The 22,663-nt window shown below is 43.1% G+C and overlaps 1 protein-coding gene across 1 annotated transcript in view; it reads left to right on the forward strand.

Annotated features, from left to right (window-relative positions):
- The first annotated feature begins 681 nt into the window (after positions 1-681).
- The window catches only part of LIPG (lipase G, endothelial type), a 34,419-nt gene continuing 12,437 nt past the window's right edge, over positions 682-22,663 (forward strand). Inside the window, exons 1-6 of the mRNA XM_036738929.1 lie at positions 682-923; positions 5,186-5,379; positions 9,573-9,752; positions 12,274-12,385; positions 20,484-20,705; positions 21,427-21,669. Of these exons, the coding sequence (XP_036594824.1) occupies positions 827-923; positions 5,186-5,379; positions 9,573-9,752; positions 12,274-12,385; positions 20,484-20,705; positions 21,427-21,669 (1,048 nt within the window). The 5' untranslated portion in view covers positions 682-826. The remainder of the gene's footprint in view (positions 924-5,185; positions 5,380-9,572; positions 9,753-12,273; positions 12,386-20,483; positions 20,706-21,426; positions 21,670-22,663) is intronic.

Raw genomic sequence — 22,663 nt, forward strand, 5'->3', positions numbered from 1 at the left:
CTACCCTAAGTGGACTTTTTTTTTTTTTTCTGAAGCGAAGGAAAGTAATATTTCTGGGGAGCTAAATGAGACTTCCTTCCGATAGCGATAATCTTTAGATTATCTATACACAAGACTCTCCCTTGGTGGTAGAGGGTGTGTGTGTGTGTGTGTGTGTGTGTGTGTGTGTGTGCGCGCGCGCGCGCGCGTGTCTCTGTGTGTAAGCACGCGGATCACCGAACTCAGCCTGGTCCAGTCGAAGAATACGTCATAAGGTGGGTGTGCGGCTCTTTCATTGAAACTTTGGCGAGCTTCTGCCCTCGAGTTGGAGAAGGTGTGACCAATCAGAGCCCGGGACTCCGAATAAATTAGGCAAATTACCATCTGGCGATGGGTCAGATGACTCCGATACTTTTAAAAACTACAACTTCTCTCACCCGGACCTCCTTTCTTGACAGCAAGTCATCCCCTTAGCCGCTGAGGTTGTGGGCGAATGTAGTTCAAACTCTTTCCCTGTCGCCCTACACACACATTCATTCTCTCTCTCTCTCTCTCTCTCTCTCTCTCTCTCTCTCTCTCTCTCTCTCTCTCTCTGTCTCTCTCACACACACACACACTCATACACACACACACACACTCACACACTCACACACACACTGCCTATTGCCCACATTGCCCTCTTTTTTTTTTCCCCACGAATTTCTTGACTTTTACCTCATTATCTCCCAGAGGAAGAAAAGGCAAAGTGCATCTAAGGCTCGCAAAAGGATTTCCTTCCCTTGCAGAAGAAATATCCCTACCTTTCCCCCCTCCTCCTTAGCGGGAGGGGCTGCGCTGGGGGGAAGCGATGAGAAGCTTCATTTCTCTGCTTTGCCTCTGGAGTCTCTATTGTTCTGTTGCCGCGGGAAACACAGACCCAGATGGTCCAGAGGGGCTACTGAAAGGTAATGGTCATTTATTTTCATTTTTCTTTATGGTTTCTTTCCCACAATTTGCGCCTCTTAGCTTCTCTTTCTCCCTCGCGGTCTTTTTCTCATCCTTCTTAATTGTTTTCTGTATCCACTTGTTCTTTGGATTTAGTTTAGTTATCCTCAGGTCATCGTATGGCAATAGAAAGACAACTGAGGACAATCTAGGTTTACGTTCTCCGCCTCCCTCCCCAGCTCAGTCCCCCAGCTTTTAAAAATTACACATTCATTTTAACTAGTGCTGGTTCTGCCAAATTGCCAGTAACTCGCTCTGCCTTTAATTTTTTTTTCTGGTCATCGATTATTCAGGATTAAGAGGGAGAACAGAGTTTAGCTGCCCTCGCTGGTTTATTTTAATCTGGCATAGGTTCCTGGAAAGATGGGAGGAGGGAGGATATCACTTACCAGTTCCAAGAAAGTTTACTTTCCTCTGGCTTTACTAGCGCATGGTTTGGGAGCAGCAACTCTATTCAGAGAAGTTGCTTGGCTTGTCAATTTTGATGCCCAAGCATCACCTCCGTTTTCCTCTTCCTCCGGTTCCTCCTCCTCTGACCCTTCTCCACCTGTCTGTCCAGGTATAGCTCCTCGAGTTTCTGTGTGAAAGGTGCCCAACTTGAGTATTAGGATAGCAGCAAATACCTTTGAACTTTCTAAGTCAATTTAGTGAGGCAATTGGGAAGGTGTGGTGGGGAACTCCCAAACGGCACCTTACTAGTTTGAACTTTATGACTGCCCTAGTTTAGAACAGCTAACAGAAAATGCCCATGGGTGCTTACAAATTTACTTTTTTCTAAAAAACCTTTTAAGACAGGGGTTCTTAACTTGGGGCCCATGAACTTAAATTTTTTTTAAATAATTGCATGTCAACATAGTTGGTTTCCTTTGTAATGCTATGTATTTTGTTTTATTCATTTAAAAGTGCTATTCTGAGAAGGGGTCCATAGGCTTCACCAGACTGACAGAGGGTCTTTGACACACACAAAAAGTTAAGAACTAATGTTTTAAGAGGCCTGGATTGGGGTATGGGGTTGGGAGAGTGTAACTGATAAAAATGCAGTTCTGAAGCAACTGAAAAAATGTATATAATTTTTTGGAGTTTCAAAGCTTATTAATGAGCTGTGTGACTTTAAACAAGACACTTAATCTCTTTAGACTTCAGTTTCTCCATCTCTAAAATAAAAGTGTTAGTTTAGGTAAGACAATAACTAAAGGATTTACTTACTGGCCACTGGACAATAGATGGAAAGGCATCAAGGGATAAAGAAAACCAAACTGAATCTTGCCCAGGTGTGCATATATATATATATACCTCTCTCTTATAGTAATTCCTTTTTTTTAGGAATATTTTGCTGTCCCCTCCCTGGTCATCCCCCACCCCTCTGGGTTAGGGCAGTGAAGGTGCTGAACTGCTAATAATTCAGGTCCAAAATCCTGCCCATTGGGGCTTGTTTATTAATCTAGTAATATCTAAACCGTAAGCTTTTTCTAGGGCAAAGATGATGTCTTCTTGTGTGTTCTCTACATAGGACTTAGCATAGTACAGGAGAGAGCTTGGAGCACTGTGCACTGAGCTGAAAATTCCTTTAGGAACCTTATCCTTCTTTCCTTCTAGTTTGCTGCTTTCTTCCCCTACCTCCCATTTTCTACTTTGTCCTGTGGCTCTAGAATATCAGGGCAGTTCTCCTTGATAATTTCTTGAAAGATGATATCTAGGCTCTTTTTTTGATCATGGCTTTCAGGTAGTCCAATAATTTTTAAATTATCTCTCCTGGATCTATTTTCCAGGTCAGTGGTTTTTCCAATGAGATATTTCACATTGTCTTCCATTTTTTCATTCCTTTGGATATGTTTTATAATATCTTGATTTCTCATAAAGTCACTAGCTTCCACTTGCTCCAGTCTAATTTTTAAAGTAGTATTTTCTTCCGTGGTCTTTTGGACCTCCTTTTCTATTTGGCTAATTCTGCCTTTCAAGGCATTCTTCTCCTCATTGGCTTTTTGGAGCTCTTTTGCCATTTGAGTCCCTTTTTTAAGGTATTGTTTTCTTCAGTGTATTTTTCAGTATTTTTTTGGGTCTCCTTTAGCAAGTCATTGACTTGTTTTTCATGGTTTTCTCACATCCTTCTCATTTCTCTTTCCAATTTTTCCTCTACTTCTCTAACTTGCTTTTCCAAATCCTTTTTGAGCTCTTCCATGGCCTGGGACCAGTTCATGTTTTTCTTGGAGGCTTTTGGTGTAGGCTCTTGCACTTTGTTGACTTCTTCTGGCTGTATGTTTTGGTCTTCTTTGTCACCAAAGAAAGAATCCAAAGTCTGAGACTGAATCTGGGTGTGTTTTTGCTGCCTGGCCATATTCCCAACCAACTAACTTGACCCTTGAGTTTTTCAGCAGGGTATGACTGCTTGTAGACTAAAGAGTTCTATGTTCCACTTTTGGGGGGGGATGCGCCAGCTCTGCCACACCAGCACTCCTCCTTCCCCAAGAACTCCCAACCGGGACTGAGCTGAGATCTTCAGCAGGCTGTGCACTCCTGCTCTGATCTGCCACTTAATTCCTCCCACCAGGTGGGCCTGGGGCTGGAAGCAACTGCAGCTGTAGCTGCCCCACCTCCGCTGCCCTGGGGGCAGTGGCTGAACCACGAACTCCTTCTACTCCTGAAGCTTTTCCCACTAATCTTCTCCACTGTCTTTGGTGTTTGTGGGTTGTGAAGTCTGGTAACTGTCGCAGCTCACTGATTCAGGGCGCTAGGGTCTGCTCTGCCCGGCTCCTGGTCTGGTTGGTCCGCGCCACTCACGCTGAGCTCTGCTCCCAGCTCCCAGCTCCGTGTGGGATAGACCTCACCCAGAGACCATGCAGGCTGTCCTGGGCTGCGGCCCTGCTTCCCTTTGCTGTTTTGTGGGTTCTGCAGTTCTAGAATTGGTTCAGAGCCATTTTTTATAGGTTTTTGGAGGGACTCGGCGGGGAGCTCATGCTAGTCCCTGCTTTCCAGCCGCCATCTTCGCTCTGCCCCGCTACCTCCCATTTTCAATCCTTTATTCCTTGTACACCTTAAATCTGAATCTAGCATCCTAGCTGGTAAGTCATGACAACTTTCCAGCCTGTTTTCAAGATGATTTTCTGGGAAATCCCAAGAGATGACTGAGTGAGGTCCATATTTGTCTGAGAGACTGTAGATTGATACAGGACCCAGCACCAACTCCTGTATTAAAACACAAAAACAAAAAAAACAAACAGGCATTACTGGTACTGGCTAAACCATGGGGAAGACTCACTGCCTAGAGTTAGGTACTATGGCGATGCTTGCTGGGGCTCAAAAGAACTGTTTTGATTAACTTGTGACTCAGTCTATCTTCTATCATTCTCTCTACATTTTAATTTTCTCTGAAGGGGGGAAGGGTTGGGAAGGAAGAAAAGAGATTTCTTTTGTAATAGTATCTTAGGGGGATGGGGAAGGAGAGGGGGGAAAGAAGGGAGGTCAAGTGAGGGGGAAGGAGGGAGAGAGAAAAAAGGAGGAAGGCTGGAGAAAGAAAGGGTGACAGAAAAGTGGAGGGAGAAATAGAGGGTGGAGAGAGGGGAGAAGAGAGAAGAAAAGAGGCAGGGAGAGAATAGACTATAGTATCTCAGCTTTAGTTATCACAGCATTGCCAAAGTGCTTTCATTGGGCCATCTATCTGTGGGACAATATAGTGAAGAGCGTAGTACAGTGTCATTTTCAGAGGTAACCATTTGGAAGAGCCCTGGATAGAAGGGGAAAAAAAAAACTACTACAGGTCAGAGGATTCTGGTTTATTTCCTCGTTCTGCTGTTTACTCCTGTAGGACGAAAGTTCCTCCATGGGGCTGTTTTTCTTTTTGTCTTTGTCTAGCATAGTGCTTGGCAGACAGTAGGCATTTCACGAATACTTGGTTGAATTGAGTTGAATTTCAGCTGTGTCACTTTGAGCAAATCATGGAAACTCAGAGCCTCAGTTTCCACATCTATAAAATGGAGATTATCATAGACCTGTCTTCCCTGCTTCACAGAATTATTGTGAGGATTAAATGAGACACTATATGACAAACACCTTGAAATCAGAAAGCATCATACAAATATTGGTTATTATTATTGTTTGACAGATGAAAAGCATGAGGCCAGAGAGGTAAAGCAACCTATCCGAGGTCACACAGCTAATTAGCAGTACACCCTAGACTAGAACCTTGGCATATCAATTGCATACAACTATGTTCCTTTGTCCACAGATAAAAACTTAACCGAGCATACCCAGTCTAATACAGTGCACCCTCCTGCCAAGCCCTCAGTGCGGTTTAATGTCAGAACCTCCAGGAACCCAGAGCACAAAGGCTGCTATCTCTCCAGGGGCCATGACCAACATTTAAAAGACTGTGGTTTCAACACAACAGCAAAAACCTTTTTCATCATCCATGGATGGACGGTGAGCTTCTGGGGGAGGGAACTCCGTAGTTTTATGGGTATCTGGTTTCCTTTGTGCTGTCCAATTAAAACGAACATCTAAGCTTCTGGTCCTTCCTTTCTTCCCCCCCACCCCCATCCTCCTTGCTTGCTGTTTGCATTTCAGGCATCTGTAAAGAATGAGCCCAGGCACTGAATTTAAGGAGCAGGCTGTGTTCCAGCTGTAGCCTGTGGTGGCGGACAGCAGGCTCTACCCCTGGCACATACCAGGCTTACCCATGGAGCTCCTCAAAGCAGCAGCAGTGGAGCCCAACCACCACTTAAGAAGCCCTTTAATTGTGTTTAATTACATTGGTCAACCACTGCCTCCCAACATCCCTCTTTGCATATCGAGTTGGCTGGAGTCACTTGACTGACTCTGAATCTGAAGAGGAGCCAGAAGAGTTGGCTGGGATGGGGGGTGGGGTGGGGAAGCTGCTGGCTTGGTGCCCTCTTCTGCAGAGAGATAGGCTGGTTCAAAATTGCTGAAGCTCTTAGGGACATACTATATCAGAGCAGCATGTGTTGAAAGACCTACTCATAACAGTCTTCAACAAAAAGGGCTTTAAGATTGAGCTTCAGAGACTTTCGATGAGTGAGGGGTTAGGTTATCTCTAAGTCATGTTCTAGCTCTAATATGTTATGATTCTGTGACTAGGGAGGTTATTCATTCATAAAACAACCATCTGCACTAAAAAGTCTAAGTTACAATGGTAGGTGTTTTTTTTTTTTTAAACAACCCACAAAAATATTTTCTCCAAGTAAAATGAAGCATTGAACAAGTAATAAAGCTAACACTTTAAGGTTTGCGTAACATTTCATAAATATTAGTTCATTTGATCCTTACAACAACCCTGGCAAGTAGGTGGTATTAATAACCCTTTTTTATGAAAGAGGAAATTGGCCAAATGACTTGCCCAAAATCACACAGATAGTGTCTGAGGCCACATTTGAGCTCAGGTCTTCCTGATTCCAGGTCTAGGACTAGCTGTGCCACTACATAGAATTAACCTTGCCCCTCCCCACAAATAACAATCAAATCATATAAGCAATTAAACAAAATAGCATTAAAAAGTGGTTGCCAATGCTTGTAGTTTCAGTGATCTCAATTCTATTTACCATGAGTTTTGCCATTGTTTCATGCTGTCTTCCATTAAAGGGTGAAATTATATGAGTGTCTAAGCTCCTTGAAGTCAGGGACTGTGTTTTGTTTCTTTGTTGGCACCCCCAGTGTCTAGTACAGTGCTTGTCACTTAGGAGATAATAAATGCTAGTAGAATTACTTTGAATACTGTTCTTTCTCCTTCCCTTCCCCCAGCTGAACAGGGTTCTGATAGGGCTAATTAGGGAAGGTGAGGAAGACAAGCTTTTGTGAATTGATATATTAATGTAAGCCATAAAATGTTCATGGTAGTAGTGAGAAATTCACCTATTTCACACAGTGTAGGTATTTTGACATCAATCACCACGTGATAGAAGGAAGGTGCTAGGATCTCTTCCTCCGTCTTGACCAGGACTAGCCCTATGCAGGGGAAATGCAGGCAGAGACTTGAGGCATATAGACAGTCTGTCTCCCTAAAAATAATAATAATAGCTGGCCTTTATATAGCTCTTTAAGATTTCCCAAAAGTTTTGCCAAGTTTGTAAATATGTCATCTCATTTTATCCTCACAACAACCCTATGGAGTAGGTGCTATTATTATCCCTATTTTACAGCTGAGGAAACTGAGGCTGAGAGAAGTTTCATGGGTCAAATACCTAGTTAACATCAACTCCCATGCTGGGCTTCTCTGAAATTCAATCCGATTATATAAACATTTATTTAACACCTACTGTTTACTAGGAGATGCACAATATCAATAAGAGGTCTCAGCCCTCACAGGCCTCAGAGCTGGAGAACCCTTGAGTCAATTCAAAATGCAAACAGTCCTCAATTTACCAAAAATTTGATATCTGCTTAAAGACTCTAAGTTACTTGTGTGGAGTGGGAAGTGTGGAAATAAAGCAAGTCATAGTAGTTATGTTCCCAGGCTAGCCCACAAAAATCTGATTAATCCATAATGTACTAGAAGTGACTTTCCAATATACATAACTTTAATTCATAACATTGCTTTTGTGAGGAAAATATATTCTACATTTGACTATGGAACGTTACTACCCTATTTCCACTGTCTCAGCTATGGGAACAAAGACGCCCCCAGCTTCTTTCTGGCCCTAGTAGATGGTGACCTAGGCAATAGTAACTTGTTATTTCTCTATGTTTGCATAAGAGTGAATACCTCTCTACATTTTTATCAGAGAAGGGAACTCTTTAGGTCATCTGCTCCCAGAGAACTCCACACTAGGACTCAGACTGTTTTGAATGGGCTATTCAAAAGGTGAGGACTGTGACAGAAAAAACCCTTAAGAAATCATCCCTCACTGACACTTTAATATGGATTCATTTCTGAGATTAGGAGGAATCTGTGGTGTAGGGGACAGAGAAGCAGCCAGGCCTGGAGGCAGGAAGAGCTGGGTATAAAACCTACCTCTGTCCCATAATGGATGTGTGGCCTTGGGCAAAACATTTAAACTCTTAGTGTCTAGGTCAACTCTCCAAGATTATAAATTACAGAGGAAGTAAAAGATCTGATTTGGTAAATGGAATTTCCTATCTGGGAGCTCCCCATCACCAGTGATAGCACAGGTCCAGTCCAATTTCTGATACTTAACCTAGCCTTTCAGCAGAGCCCTGAAAGATTGAAACATTGAGAAGGAAAGTTCTTTTTTAAAAAAATTTTATTTTCAGTTTGAAATTCTCTCCCTCTTACTACCCCTCCTCCCCTGCCCATTGAAAAGAAAAAAAAGAAATTTACACAATAACTTTATTATATTTTTAAAAGGAATAGCAAGTTGTATATAATAGATTTGCAGCTTCATGTGCAATCATCTTTTTAAAATTCTGCTATGTTATGGAAATGCTTGTCTTATTTAATAAATTAAAAATAAAATTAAAAAAGAGAAAGCAAGAAACATGAAACCCATTATATATTTGAGATTATACAAAACATTTCTACGTTAGCTAGGTTCCCTGTCCCCCGCCCCATTCCCACCCTAAAAACAAGAAAAAATATTCTTTAATCTTCAATCTTAGTCCATCATTTCTCAGTCTGGAGGTAGGTAGCATGTTCTATCATGAGTCTTTTGAAGTTGGCTTGAATCACTGTGTTGATCAGAGTTATTAAATCTTTCACAGTAGATTATCTTTATAATATTGTCATTACTGTGTAGATAATTTTCCTGGTTCTGTGCATTTCACTTTGCATCAGTTCATAAGTCTTCCTAGGTTTTTCTGAAACCATCCCCTTAATTATTTTTTACAGCACAGTAGTGTTCTATCACATTCACATGCCATAACTTTTTCAGCCATTCCCCAACTGATCTACATCCCCTTAGTTTCCACTCTTTTGCTACCACAAAAACAGCTGCTATAAATATTTTTGTACACATGGGTCCTTTTCCTTTTTATTTGCTCTTTTTGCAATAGTAGTGGAATTGCTGGGTCAAAGGGTGGACACAGTTTTATAGCCCATTTGGGCGTAATTCCAAATTGTTCTCCAGAATGGTTTGATCAGTTCATAGCTCTGCCAACAGCGCCTATCTTCCCACAACCCCTTCAGCATTTGTTATTTCCTTTTCTCTGATAGGTGTGAGGCGGTACCTCAGAATTGCTTTAATTTGCTTTTCTCTAATTATTAGTGATTTAGAGCATTTTTTAAATGTGATGACAGCTTTGATTTCTTCTTTTGAAAAGTCTGTTCTTGAATTTTGACCATTTATCAATTGGGGAATGGCTTTAATTTTTTTTTTTGTAAATTTAGCTCAATTGAGACAGGAAAGTTTTGATGGCAGAAAAGGGGGCTCCCTATCCTGACAAAAGTTTTGCTTGGAATTGTCCCCATTGCTGATTTATTCAGAAAACATTTTAAAGTGCCTAACACATGTAGAGTGCAGGGGAAGGTAAGTTTTTAGGCTGAACTACCATCCTTGCCCTTATAGAGCTCAGTCTAGGTTGTGACAAGTTTAATTTGTGGATAACTAGTATGAAGGATTCAGGGCAACCTTTAGTTTCTGTTGTTGAGAGACGCTCCCAAGACAATGGGAAAATAACAGCATCCTGTCTTCTTTCCTGTGCAGATGAGTGGCATGCTTGAGAACTGGTTGTTCAAGCTCGTGTCAGCCCTCCAGATGAGAGAGCAGGATGCGAACATAGTCGTCGTGGACTGGCTGCCGTTGGCCCATCTGCTCTATACAGATGCTGTCAACAACGCCAGGGAAGTGGGTTCTAAAATTGCCAAGATGCTGGATTGGCTGCAGGTAATTGGGGGAGGAGGAGTACATTCTAAAATTAGAGGAAGCTGTTACAGTGAACTCCAAGGACCCAGTGAAGTTCTTTTGAGTATTTGGAGTAAGCTAAGTCACTGGTTCAATGCAGAGGAAACCTTTTACTGGTGCTACACAGATGGGAAGACTGAGGACGATAAAGAGTAGATGATTTGTCCAAGTTCAGTGAGCTAGTTAATGACACAGACAGGATTAGATCTCAGGTCTTCTGATTTTCTGTCCAATGCCCTTTTCATGTTCTTGTTTCATGGAAAGTCAATGTATTTGCCAAGAGTGGATATGACCTGGCCCGGTGGAAGGAGTGTGGTAGAAGATTCAGAATCATAGGACCTGGGTTTAAATCCCAGATCTTTTGGTTGTTCACTATTTAGGCTTGGGTAAGTCACTACTCAGGGCAGCTAGGTGGCACAGCGGATAGGGTGCCAACCTCAGACTACCTATGTGATCTTGGGCAAGTCACTTCACCCTGTTTGCCTCAGTTTCCTCATCTGTGAAATGAGCAGGAGAAGGATATGGCAAATCACTCCTGTATGTCTTTGCCAAGAAAACCTCAAGTGGGGTCACGAAGATTTGAGCATGATTGAAAAGTGACTGAACAGTAACAAAAATCCCTACATAAGTATTTCATCTGTAAAGTGAGGGGGTCAGATTAGGCAGCCTCTAAGCTTCCTAAGATTTGATCCTGTAATATTTGCTGATTTTATAGACCCACATTTTAGCCCAAGGCAGCATGGCTTAATGCAAAGAATAAGAAATTTAGCTGGACCTATGTTTGAGTCCTGAGTTTGAAACTACCCGTGTAACCCTGGGCAAGGTATTCACCCCTCTGGCCTTAGCTTTCTCCTTAGTAAAATGAGAGGTTTGGATTGATGCCTAAAGTCCCTTGCAGCCAGCTCTAAATTTTTCAGTTTTATTGGAAGTGGCTGGAAGCCAGGGCCTTCTTATAATTTTAAAGGTGCTCAGGAGGTTCCACAATTGTGACTGCTGATCCTGGGTAGCTGCATATTAACTAACTTTCTTTTTTTTGGCAGGGCAATTGGGGTTAAGTGACTTGCTCAAGGTCACACAGCTAGTACTTGTGTGAAGTGTCTGAGGCTGGATTTGAACTCAGGTCCTCCTGACTCCAGGGCCGGTACTCTACTCACTGAGCCACCTAGCTGCCCCTAAACTTTTTTTTGGGGGGGGGAAGGTAGGGCAATTGGGGTTAAGTGACTTGCTCAAGGTCACACAGCTAGTACTTGTGTGAAGTGTCTGAGGCTGGATTTGAACTCAGGTCCTCCTGACTCCAGGGCCAGTGTTCTACTCACTGTGCCACCTTGCTGCCCCATTAACTAGCTTTCTAAGGGAGTTTGAAGCAAATTCATGGAATTCATGGAAATACATCTAAATGAGTAGTTTAGAACACTGAGCACGAAGAAGGAGGTCTTAAATCTCCTCTTTACCTGTTAGGAAGTTACCAGGCACCCACAGGATGGCGTAGAATAGGTCTGAAGTTATTGTCTGCCTCATTCAAGCCCAAACCTTAGTTTTGCATCAGGAATCAAGTGAATTGGGAGAGGATTCTGGCCTGAATTGTCAAGATCATCACCTTCAGCTTCTAGCTAAGTCTATGGAGACCTGTCGCTTGGGCCATGGGGATAGTGACCTCTTCACAGCTACCTATTTCCTCAGAGTTGGGCATCCTCAACATTTTTGCAGCGATGGCTACTATCCTCTTTACCTGAAGCCCGGCACTATGCTGGGGTGGATGTGGGAACACAGAGATTCAGAAGATCATAGAGTTAAAAAGGACCTTAGAGGTCATTGAATGCAACCTCTTTATTTTACAGTTAAGGAAACTGAGGCTTCAGGAAGTTAAGCTACTTGCCCATGGACACATGGCCAATATCAGTGTGGGATATGGACTGTAGTCTTTATGACTTCAATCATAGTTACTCGGTCTATGATATCAGAAGAAATGGGGTGAGGGGAGAACCGGCTGATGAGAAATTCCTGTCATTGAGCCATTAGGAAGAAGACTCTGACCAGTAGTCTCTTCCATTTTCCATTCCATTCGATTCAACAGATATCTACTAAGTGTCTATTATGTGCTTGGCAGTGTGCTTAGGTACCAAGAGCTACAAAGACACAAATGAAACAATCCCTCTTCTCCAAATATAGCTCCATAGTGCCATGCTTCCTTCCAACATGAAGTGACCAAGAGGTGCAGGTAGAGGATCAATGGGCCCTGCTGGTAGCTCCTACCCAGGCCCTTCCTCATAGTTCTTGGATGGTTGAGATTGGAAACATGAGCCTTGGCCCCAGCCTCCCCCACAATCTCTCATTCCCACAAGCTTGAGGATCTCAATCCGATGTTTTAAATACCCATGGATCCCAGAGAGAGAAGTAGTCTTTCTGTCAAGGACCAGTTACGACTTTGCTTGAGCAGTGGTCCTGACTGACCTCTTCAGACTCGGAAACCCAAGTTCTAATGAATATGTTTTTGTGACTTCAGGAGAAGGAGCATTTTTCTCTTGAGAATGTTCACTTGATTGGCTACAGTCTTGGAGCTCACGTTGCTGGATATGCCGGAAACTTTGTGCAGGGGACAATAGGTAGGATCACAGGTAAGTACTGCTTCCTTAAGTCCTTGGAAACCCTCCAATTCCCCATCCTCATTCCAATCTCTGTCTTCTTTTCCATTCTTCTGATTACCTGTACTTTTCTGAAGCGTTAAAGGATCTCCAGATGCTTTGGTTTATTCTCAGAATGTGAGAAGGAACCCAAAAGGTCATCTTGCCCATCCCATCACTTTACAGATGGGAAGACTGAGGACTATAAAGAGTAGATGATTTGTCCAAGTTCAGCGAGCTAGTTAATGATAGAGACAGGATTAGATTTCAGGTCTTCTGATTTTCTGTCCAATGCCCTTTTCATGTTCTTGTTTCATGGAAAGAATTCTAATTTTTGATTTTATCACTAATCTTTGCTTTTGCCATCAAAATGTTTCACAGAGATTAATTAATTAATAAAGTGACCACATGGAAGTGCCAGAGTCTTTCTGGATTCTGGGTGGCATTTTATATCCATGTGTACCAGTTTACCCATTTGCAAAAACTATATAATAAACCCTATCTTGTGGGTATGGGGCAAGATCAGATAAAATAGAAGATCTAATGTATCCCAGAGGGCTAGAACTGGAATTGTCCTTAGAAGTAGTTTAGTGCTTCCAATTTATTTTGTAGTTGAGGAAATTGAGGTCTAGGAGATGTTTTGTTCCAGGTCATCTTTAATTCAATTAAATAAACATTAAGTGCATACTGTGTATGAGGCACTTTTCTAGTTTCTGGGGCTGCAAAAAACCCCAAAATGAGGCAGTTTCTGCCCTCAAAGAATTAATATTTTATCAAGGAAAACAACATGAAAAAGAATGAATGAATGATTGAATGAATGAATGAATGGCTAAACAAATGAACAGATAAACGAACAACAGGTACAAGACATATAGGAACCCAAGGAGACATTAGCACCTGGGTAGATGAGATGGGGCTTTGGAGTCAGGGAAGGCCTCCTGTAAGAGGTGGTGCTTGAGCCCTGAGACTAAAGTAAGGAGATAGTGTATCTCTAGCCTTGAAGACAGCCTGTGCAAAGTAGAGACATGAGAGAGAGATAGCTTGTCAGGTTTGGGGAACAGCTAATAGGCCAGTCTGGCTGGAACTTCAGAGTTCATGAAAGGGAATGACACAGTTAGTAAGTGATAGAATTATAGCCAGAACCCAACGGGCCCTGAGAGCCAATCCAGAGTTCTTTCTGCAATATCATGCTATCTCATGACAAAGCATGCTTTGAGGAGTGAAAGCATTTTGTCAATGCAATGCATTTTTAAGAAATTGCTGAGTTTGATTCTTCCTCTTTGATTCTGTTCTCCCTCTTGGGTTGTGATTTTCTACTGCAGCTAAGCTCAGGCCCCTCTTTAACTCAAGTAAGAGCCAATAGTTATGCAGAGCTGTGTTTCCTGGGTGATGTGTGGTTTGGAAAAAAAAAGTTAGGCAAAACAGGGTCTGAGTCCTGAATAAAATGGAAGGCTTAATCTTTTGGCAGCTTTTCTGGGACTCCCCTTTGAGGGTAAGGAAGAGAAGGAAATGTCACTTTAAATTGTGTGGATGATTTTTGTAATTAAAATAATCTGGTTTATGTTGGTTGGCTATGCATCATTCATATGTAAATTGATTGGCACAGTTAAGGAGACCTTCCTCATTCTGGATCTCATGAGCACAATAAGAAAGCTGAATTGAGTTTTATTCTTGAAAGTTGAGTTGTGCTTCAATTTGAATTTGGTTATTGAATAATCATTAACCTACATGAGGTAGTGGATTTGGAATCAGAAGACTTGCGTTTCACTCTTATTCTCTGGTTGTAAGTCAGTGGAGTCAGTGTACATTCTTCCCCCTCCCCCTCCTCCCAGTTTCCTTATTTCCTGCTATCATTTTTGGCCTTTAGAGGCATATCCACAGGCCAACTCTAGATACTGATGCTTGTCTGTCCTGCCCCTGTGCGCTGGTGTCTGTGGGCTCTCTAGCTTCCCTAGTCCTTTTGTCAGATGGGAAACACATATCTCCCCTACTAGAGTGTAAATTCCCTAATTTTAAATTCTTTTCCGTTGTTGCATCCTCAGGTCTGCTATGTGCAAGGGATTGTGTTAAATATTGAATGAGAGACATAGGATAAATTCACACTGAGGTGTTAAGGACTTAATTTTGTTACTCCTCCTATGGGCTTTGCCTTTTAAGTGAAGACCACGGTTTGAAGGTCATGCTTAATCCAGAGGAATGACTCCTAATAGTGGTATTTCAGGCATCACCAAGTTTCATTGGTTGGGACTTTGAAGTTCATCGGAACATAGGATCACTGATTTAGAACTAAAGAGGACCTTTGAGGTCATTGAGTGCACCCTCATTGTTTTACAGATGCAGAAACAGGCTGGGAGAAATTAAGTGACTTGCCCAATGTCTCTCTGGACCTCTGAGTCCAAATCAGCTACTTTTCTCTGCACCATGCTGCCTTGTACACGTTGTTTAAAACCACACAGTTAGTGGAAAAAGCTGAGACTTGAAACAATTCACAAGCACTTATTAAGAGTACTAGGACACTGGTCTCGGAGTCAGGAAGGCCTGTGTTCAGATGCTTAGTGCCTGTGTGACACCCGGCAAGTCGCTTCACTTCTGTCTTTTTTGATTTCTTCGAGGGGGTTGTTTCTGTGGTCTCTAACGTCCAGCTCTAAATCTGTCATCGGTGATCCAGGTACTGAGCCAAGTCCTGTGCTCAGAAAGGAAAAGCCAAGCAGCCCCTGCCTTCAAGGAATTAGATTCTAAAGAGGGAGACATGTATATAAATTGGGGCATTTAAGATATGTGCAGAGTAGACGGAAAAGCAATCTTGGACTGAAAGGCATTTGGGGGATTGATTCGCCATCCAGTGCTCAGAGAAACTGAACACTTGGGGTGAGGTGAGAGGGGCCTTCCTGGCAACCCTTATATCATACCACCTGTGCAAGAGCGGATCTCCTTCTGTCCCTCCCCCATCTCTTAGTTGAGGTGTTTGATTCAACACAACTTGTAGAGAACTGTATTCAGCAGGAGATGGGAAACATGATCCTGTTCCCGGCTTTGCCCTCATTGTCCAGACTCACAGGGATCTGCTAATTAACCCTGTTTCTGGAGCAAAGCAGCTCCCTACTAGGCCACTCTCGGGCCTTTTGTCTGAGGGGCTCTCCTGCTGAATGAGCTGCATGTGGTTGGAGGGCCAGGCCAGCAGCTTTTAAATGTTGGCTCACAGGCGGCCCACTGTGCTGCCCGTGTGCAGAAGTCTGGGCCTATTGTGGAGGGGCAGGAAACCCCACCAAATGAAAACAAATCATTGCAGTGGTCCAGGATCAGGAGAGACCATGGGGCCCTTCTGCTCAAGGCATCTCTCTTCTCCTGGCCAAGGCCAGACCCCAAACCAAAGGGTGTAAACCCCAACATTAGGAGTCTGTCTTTTTGGCTTGTTTGGGTGGCAGCTACTGACACATATCATTTCCCTTTTTGTCCTGCCCCAGGGAGTGGGCAGAATGCTAATGAGCACATTGTACAGAGAGCCAGGATCTGCCCCTTGCTGGATGACAGGCCCCTCCTACCAGCTGAAGGGGAGAATGCCTGGCACAGGCTCAGCAGGGATGGGAAATTTTCCTTTTTTCAGAGAGGCAATTGTAGATGCTGTCTGGGCTCACTGCCTTCCTACATCATGTCAGATACTGAAGATAATTTCAATGTGGGTATTTGCTCTTGGTGTCTCCCCTCACCTTTTTTCATCTGGTGGATTTTCTCAGTGATTAGGATGGGGATGAGGAGTAGAAGATGGTGTTAGTGAATAAAGTTAGAGAAGTCTTTAGCCTGGGGAGGCATTTGGAAAGGCAGTGTGTTATAGGGGAAAGATCCTTGGCTTTGAAATTAGAGATCCTGGGTTCGATTCTCAGTTGTGCTCTTTTTCTAGCTGTGTGACCTTGTGTAAGTAAGTTAACTTGGGTCTGAGTTTCCTTATCTGTGGAAAATAATGGGGTGGTGAACTAGGTAATTTCTAAGATTCATTTTAGATCTAAACTTATGATATCATTGTTATGTTAGGCTTGTATTTTCTGTGCTTGAACATGAGCAAGCTACTCTTTCTCTCTCGGCCTCAATGGTAAAATGGGGTTTGATTAGATGGCTTTTTAAAAATCTCCTTTTAGTCCTGGATTCTTTGATCTTTTTTCCTCTTAATTTGTCTCACTCATGCTTCTAGGAGAAGTTCTTCCTTAAGGTTATAATCTTGTTCTGAATCAGTATTTGACCAGATCTTCTTTATGGTGCCTTCCTCTTTTTGGAGGAGGTAGGCCATGGACTTCCTTTGAAAGGGGAATACATTGAGCTTTCAGTTTTTCAAACATTCATTCATGAGCCTGCAGGCCCACAAATGTGTCCTTACATTAACAGTTTGGGGACATAGCCTGTCTGACTAGGCTGCTCCCAGCAGTCCCAGAAGCCTGACATTCCTCTAGCTCAGCTTAGTTTCCATGGCACTCACTATTTGGTGGGTACATTTGTTCACACCAAGAAAAGAACCATTTTCTTCTGTTGGTGGCATAGGAGAAATGTTCTCTCTCTTTTTTCTTTTGGGGGACAGAGGCATAGTAGGAGGCAATGGAGGGGCTCTCTGGGCCCACCCTAGTCCATAGAGTTCTGGTTTTTTTTTCTCTGAAAGGGGATGCCAGGAGGTGTGCATTACAAAGAAGATCTGGTTATGCTCTGAATTAGAATCTGTCTTGCTCTTGTTCATCATCTTTTTTTTCAAGGGCAATGTTTAGGGGAATATCCGCAAGCACCCTAGTTTCCCTTTATGGCTCTGTTATCCATGAATTTGACTAAACCTGTTCAGAAGCTATTTCTGTTTTTTAACCTATGTCACTACTTAGAGGTGATGAATTTCAAACCTGTATTATCCAATATGTAAAGTAGGGGGTTATGACTGGGTCACACAAATATGTCCTTAGGATGATGGGACAGTTTTGGAACAGTTTCCTTACCAGATATGTAGTCTTAGCTGTACCAGAATGGCCTATTAGTATCACCCACTTGACTGTTATAAGTAGAGAGGTTTCCTACCACTGGGGAAGGTACCATGCACAGTCCCAGCGCAAAAGAACCCTGGTGGGAGGAGAATGCAGATACAACAATACTCTCTTCTCCTCCCATTCCCTGGTACTTTCCAAAGGTCTTTAGGGGAGAGATGCAGAAATACAGGCATGTCAGGGAAACTTCCTGGGGAATCCAGACAATGTGACTAATGCCTTCCCCTCTGAGTTTATCTACCTTCCATCTTCTCTGTAAATATCTTGTTGTGTGTACCTAGTTATTTTTATGTTTGTCTCTCTCATTAAAATATGAGGCTGGGGACTATGTCTTTGCTTTGCTTTGAATCCCCAAAGTTTAACATGGTTCCTGACATGTTTTTGTTCAGTCGCTTTTCAATCATGTCCCCATTTGGGGTTTTCTTGGCAAAGATACTAAAGTGGTTTGCCATTTCCTTCTCCAGCTCATTTTATAGAAGAAGAAACTGAAACAAACAGGGTTAACTGATTTGCCCAGGGTCACACAGCTAGTAAGTGTCTGAAGCCAGATTTGAACTCAGGAAGATGAGTCTTCCTGACTTTGGTCAAGTCAGGCCTGGGCAGCCCTACCAATTCACCACCTAGCTGTCTCATCTGACACATAGTAAGTGCTTAATAAAAGTTTGTTGATTGACTATTCCTGATCTGAGTCCAAGAAGCTTACTTGAATGGATCTCACACCATAATTGACTGAAGGTTAGGTTGGTTAGGCTAACTATCTGCCAGCAGTGGAAACAATTTTTACTAGTTCTTAAATGCCCCAGCTGATTCTGCCTCTATTAGAGGCATAGATAGGTTAGTTCTCTTGACGTATCACAATGTCTTTCTTGAGGCATGTTATCTGAGCTACTGAAAGTACTGTAGGTGGAGGTAAATCTTGTCACCTTAGTCTTGTATGATGCAGAAAGTTCAGAAACAGAGAGGGCGTCCGGTTAGGTGTGGCAGGGATTGTGGGGTGTCAAGATGCTGCTTCTCAGACTGTCTCCTCCTAGCCTTCATCCAACTCTCATCGAGGGAAAGGTCAGAGTACATTCTCCTGCAAATGACTGTCTTTTGGGGACGCTGACTCCCATCGTTCCTCTGTAATTCAAACCCCCAAAAGGAACCTCAAAAACAAGATGTAGCTGTGGCTAAGCAGAAAGGGCCTTAGATTAGGAGGTAGGAGACCTAGTTTTTAATTCCGATTCTGCAGTGAGTCTGTTCACTTATTCATTCATGCAACAAACATTCATTAAGCATTAAAACTATTTGTAAGGCACTCTGCTGATAAGGGCTGAGGATAAAGAGATGAAAATGAAAGAGTCCCTGACCTGAGGGAGTTCACATTCTACTTGGGAGGGAGAAGAACAAGGGGCACCCAAGTAAGTAGGTACAAAATAATTCCAACAGAGAGAGTGCTGAGAATTTGGGAGGGGGAAACAGGGGAGGAGAGGAGGGTCAGGAAAGGCTGTAGGTGGTAGCGTGTAAACCTTGCTTGGTTGGAAGCTAGAGATCTTTGGGGTACAGGAGAGGAGGCCTTTCATAAGCAGAACTCTGGAGAGTACTTTTGGGTGGGAGTAGTGACAGGTCAGACTGTGCCGTCGTCAAACATTTACTTTGTTATTGCTGCTTTCGGTTACACTTCCTGCAACTCAGTGCACGGGGGTTTGTGAAGTCATTGAACTGATGAGATGTAGGATTGGACATGGATGATTTTGAAGTTGAATGGCAAGACCGCGCGCGCGTGCTTGTGTGTGTGTGTGTGTGTGTGTGTGTGTGTGTGTGTGTAGGATAATAAGTTTTTTCCTTCCAATTTTGTACTAACTAGTGTCTAGATAAACTCAAGAATGGGTAAGATAAGAGGTGCAATTTTACCTCTTTGGAAAAAGAGGAATTTGGACTCGATAGCCTGCAAAGGCAGCTAGGTGGTGATTGAAGTGATTAGAACACTAGGTCTGGAGTCAGGAGGTCCTGAGTCCAAATTCAGCTTTAGATACTTACTGGCTGTATGACCCTGGGCAAGTCACTTAACCTTCGTATGCTTCAGTTTTCTCATCTATAAACTAGGGAAAATAATAGCACCAACCTCCTGGGGTTGTTGTGAAGACCAGATAAGATAATAATAGTAAAATGCTTACCATAGTGCCTGCCACATAGTAAGCAGTGCACAATTATTATAATTATTATTGAAGTCTTTTCCGGCTCTAACATTCTCTAAGATGAGGAGACAGTCTGGTATAATGGAATAGGCACTGGCTCTGGAGAAGGCTTGCGTTCACATCTCATCTGTGACATTTTTTTTTACCTGTATGATCTTGGGGAAGTTCTCTCTCTCTCTCTCTCTCTCTCTCTCTCTTTCTCAATACACACACACATACACATGCGCGTGCATACACACACACACAAATATATATGCACTTTGCAATTATTTTTTGATTTGATCCTCACAACAACACTAGGAGGTAAATTATCCCCATTTTACAGATGAGGAAACTGAGGCAAGCAGAGGTTAAGTGATTTGCCCAGGATCCCATAGGTAGTGAGTATCTGAGGTGGGATTTGAACTTAGGTCTTTCTCACTCCACACCTGGGATTCTGTGCACTATGGCATCCCCTAGCAGGTCCCTTCTTTTCCCCCTGTTTTCCTCATCTGTAAAATGAGGCAGTTGGGTTAGATTCCAGCTTTCCTCTGTGCTCCTATGAGCAGCCTCTTTCCTGCCAGCGTCAGTATTTATTTTCTAGAATTTTTTGACTGAGTTCTGGCACTCATGAGTCAGAAGTAACTCAAGGGGAAAACCCTGTGGAATTCCACACAGTCATGGGTCACACCTCCTCTGTGTGACTTAATGGCTTACTGGGCTAGCTGAGGGGCCAAGGCTACCATGAAGGTCCATAACAAGACTGTAAGAACCCTTGAGAGCAGAGACTGTGTCTTCCCACTTTCTTTTCCGTTACCACCCAAGTGCCTAGCCCGGTGCAGGGCATGCAGTAAGTCAGCATGGCTGCTGACTGGGCCGAAGTCCTCCTAAATACAGCGTTGTTGCCTTTCTTCTTCCATCTAGGTTTGGATCCTGCCGGCCCCATGTTTGAAGGAACAGATATCCACCAGCGGCTCTCCCCAGATGATGCATACTTTGTGGATGTCCTCCATACCTACACTAGTTCCTTTGGCTTGAGTATTGGCATCCAGATGCCCGTGGGCCACATTGATGTTTATCCCAATGGGGGTGACTACCAGCCAGGTTGTGGGCTGAATGATGTTTTAGGATCAATTGCCACTGGAAGTGAGTTTCTTTGCCCACTGCCCCTTCCCATCCCATTTCATCATATACAAAGACTCAACTTTAGTGATTGTATCTCTTTGATAGGACTACCTTTCATTCAGCCATACCTTGTTTGGTTCTAGCTTCATGCTGCCAAACACTTCTGTTTATACTATGAACCCACTGGGCTTCCTCTGTCATGCTTTGTTTGAAATGGCTTAATATTTTTGCAAGTTTGTTAATAGTTGGGGGTGCCCCATCATGCCTACTCTGTATGTATAGCTTTTGTTCTCATAGTTAATTTATTAGCTGCTTTAATTATTCTGTAATGAACCTAAATGATTTCTCAGAACAGTTTTAATTAGTCTTTTGGAAAACAGAACTGGCTCCCAGACAGATTGGGGTGAGCTGCATTTGCTCTTGAAGTCTGGGGAAATGCTTATCACCAGAGGGGCTGATCCCCAGGGGCTGACTTTGGCCAAGTCACTCTGCTGAGTTGAACTAAATATCTCTAAGGTTCATTCCAGTTCTTATATCAGCCCAGAGGCTGATTTTTTAAATTTTTATTTTTTGGCCCCAGCAATTCATGGACTCCAATATGGATGGAGGGACCATGGCTCATGTCACTGGAGGGAGCACCACCTTGGAGACATTCATAGATGTTTGAAATCTTGACCTTAATGGGGCTCAGGTCATCTGCCCCCTTCCCCTCACCCTCTTCTCTCTTTCATCTTTCTGTTAGCAATCACTGAGGGGATGAAATGTGAGCATGAACGGGCTGTGCACCTCTTTGTGGACTCCCTGGTGAACCAGGACAAGCAGAGCTTTGCCTTCCAGTGCACAGACTCCAATCGTTTTAAGAAAGGCATCTGCCTGAGCTGCCGGAAAAACCGCTGCAACAGCATCGGCTATAACGCCAAGAAAATCTGGCACAAAAGAAACAGCAAGATGTACCTAAAGACCCGAGCTGGCATGCCGTTCAAAGGTAGTTCTGCTTCTCACTCCTCAGCATTACTGTGTACTTTAGTGTCCAAGTTGATAATTCAGTTTAATAAATATTTCTTAAGTGCCTACTATGTGCCAGGCACTGATAAATGATAAATGCACATCGTTATGGTATAGCTAATCTTTTTTTTTTTTTGGATGGGGGGTAAGGCAGGGCAGTTGGGGTTAAGCGACTTGCCCAAGGTCACACAGCTAGTAAGTGTGTCAAGTATCTGAGGCTGCATTTGAACTCAGGTCCTCCTGATTCCAGGGCTGGTGCTCTACTCACTGCGCCTCCTAGCTGCCCCACAGCTGGAGTCTTAAGGAAAATTGGGTAGTCAGTTAAACTCCTGTAAATTGAATTACATTTTAGACAATGTCAGTGAGTACTGTGGAGAGAACGGGAGTATCTTAAGTCAGTAGACTTGGGTTCAAATACCGGGCTCCTTGCCACCTGTGTGACCTTGGCTGAGTTTTTCTTCTCCTCTCTCTGCTATCTGTAAAGTGATAGGGTTGGACTGAATATCTTTAAGCTTCCTCCTTCCTCTTCTTCTCTCAGCCATTAGCTGAATGGTTTTAGAGTCAATAGCGGTGTTTGCATAGGTCAAGAGATAGTTTCCTTTTCAAAGGAGGCACAAATCCTAACTGGCACTTTCAGTCAGAAAGACATCCTCCAACTAGGGAGTCCGTTCTCTTCCTTCTCTATCTTCCTCCTTCTCTGTTCCAGAATCTTAAACTACAGAGAGAAAAGAAGTATCACCTTTGGTGACTTCACCATGGGCTTGACTCCTGGCCTACTCACGGAATTATAAACGATGCTTCTGTCTGGTCTCCAAATATTCATGTCCTGACAGTTGCCCCGTTGTTTTCAGTTGCTAATGGCTATAGGGTGCCTTTTTGTTTTGTTTTCTTTTTTTTTTTAATAACACTAACGCTAGGACTTATGAGACAGCTAAAACTGACGAGAGAGAGAAGAAAATCTGTGGCAGCTTGTC

This window comes from Trichosurus vulpecula, chromosome 1 (genome assembly GCF_011100635.1).
Source record: "Trichosurus vulpecula isolate mTriVul1 chromosome 1, mTriVul1.pri, whole genome shotgun sequence".
Taxonomy (NCBI): domain Eukaryota; kingdom Metazoa; phylum Chordata; class Mammalia; order Diprotodontia; family Phalangeridae; genus Trichosurus; species Trichosurus vulpecula.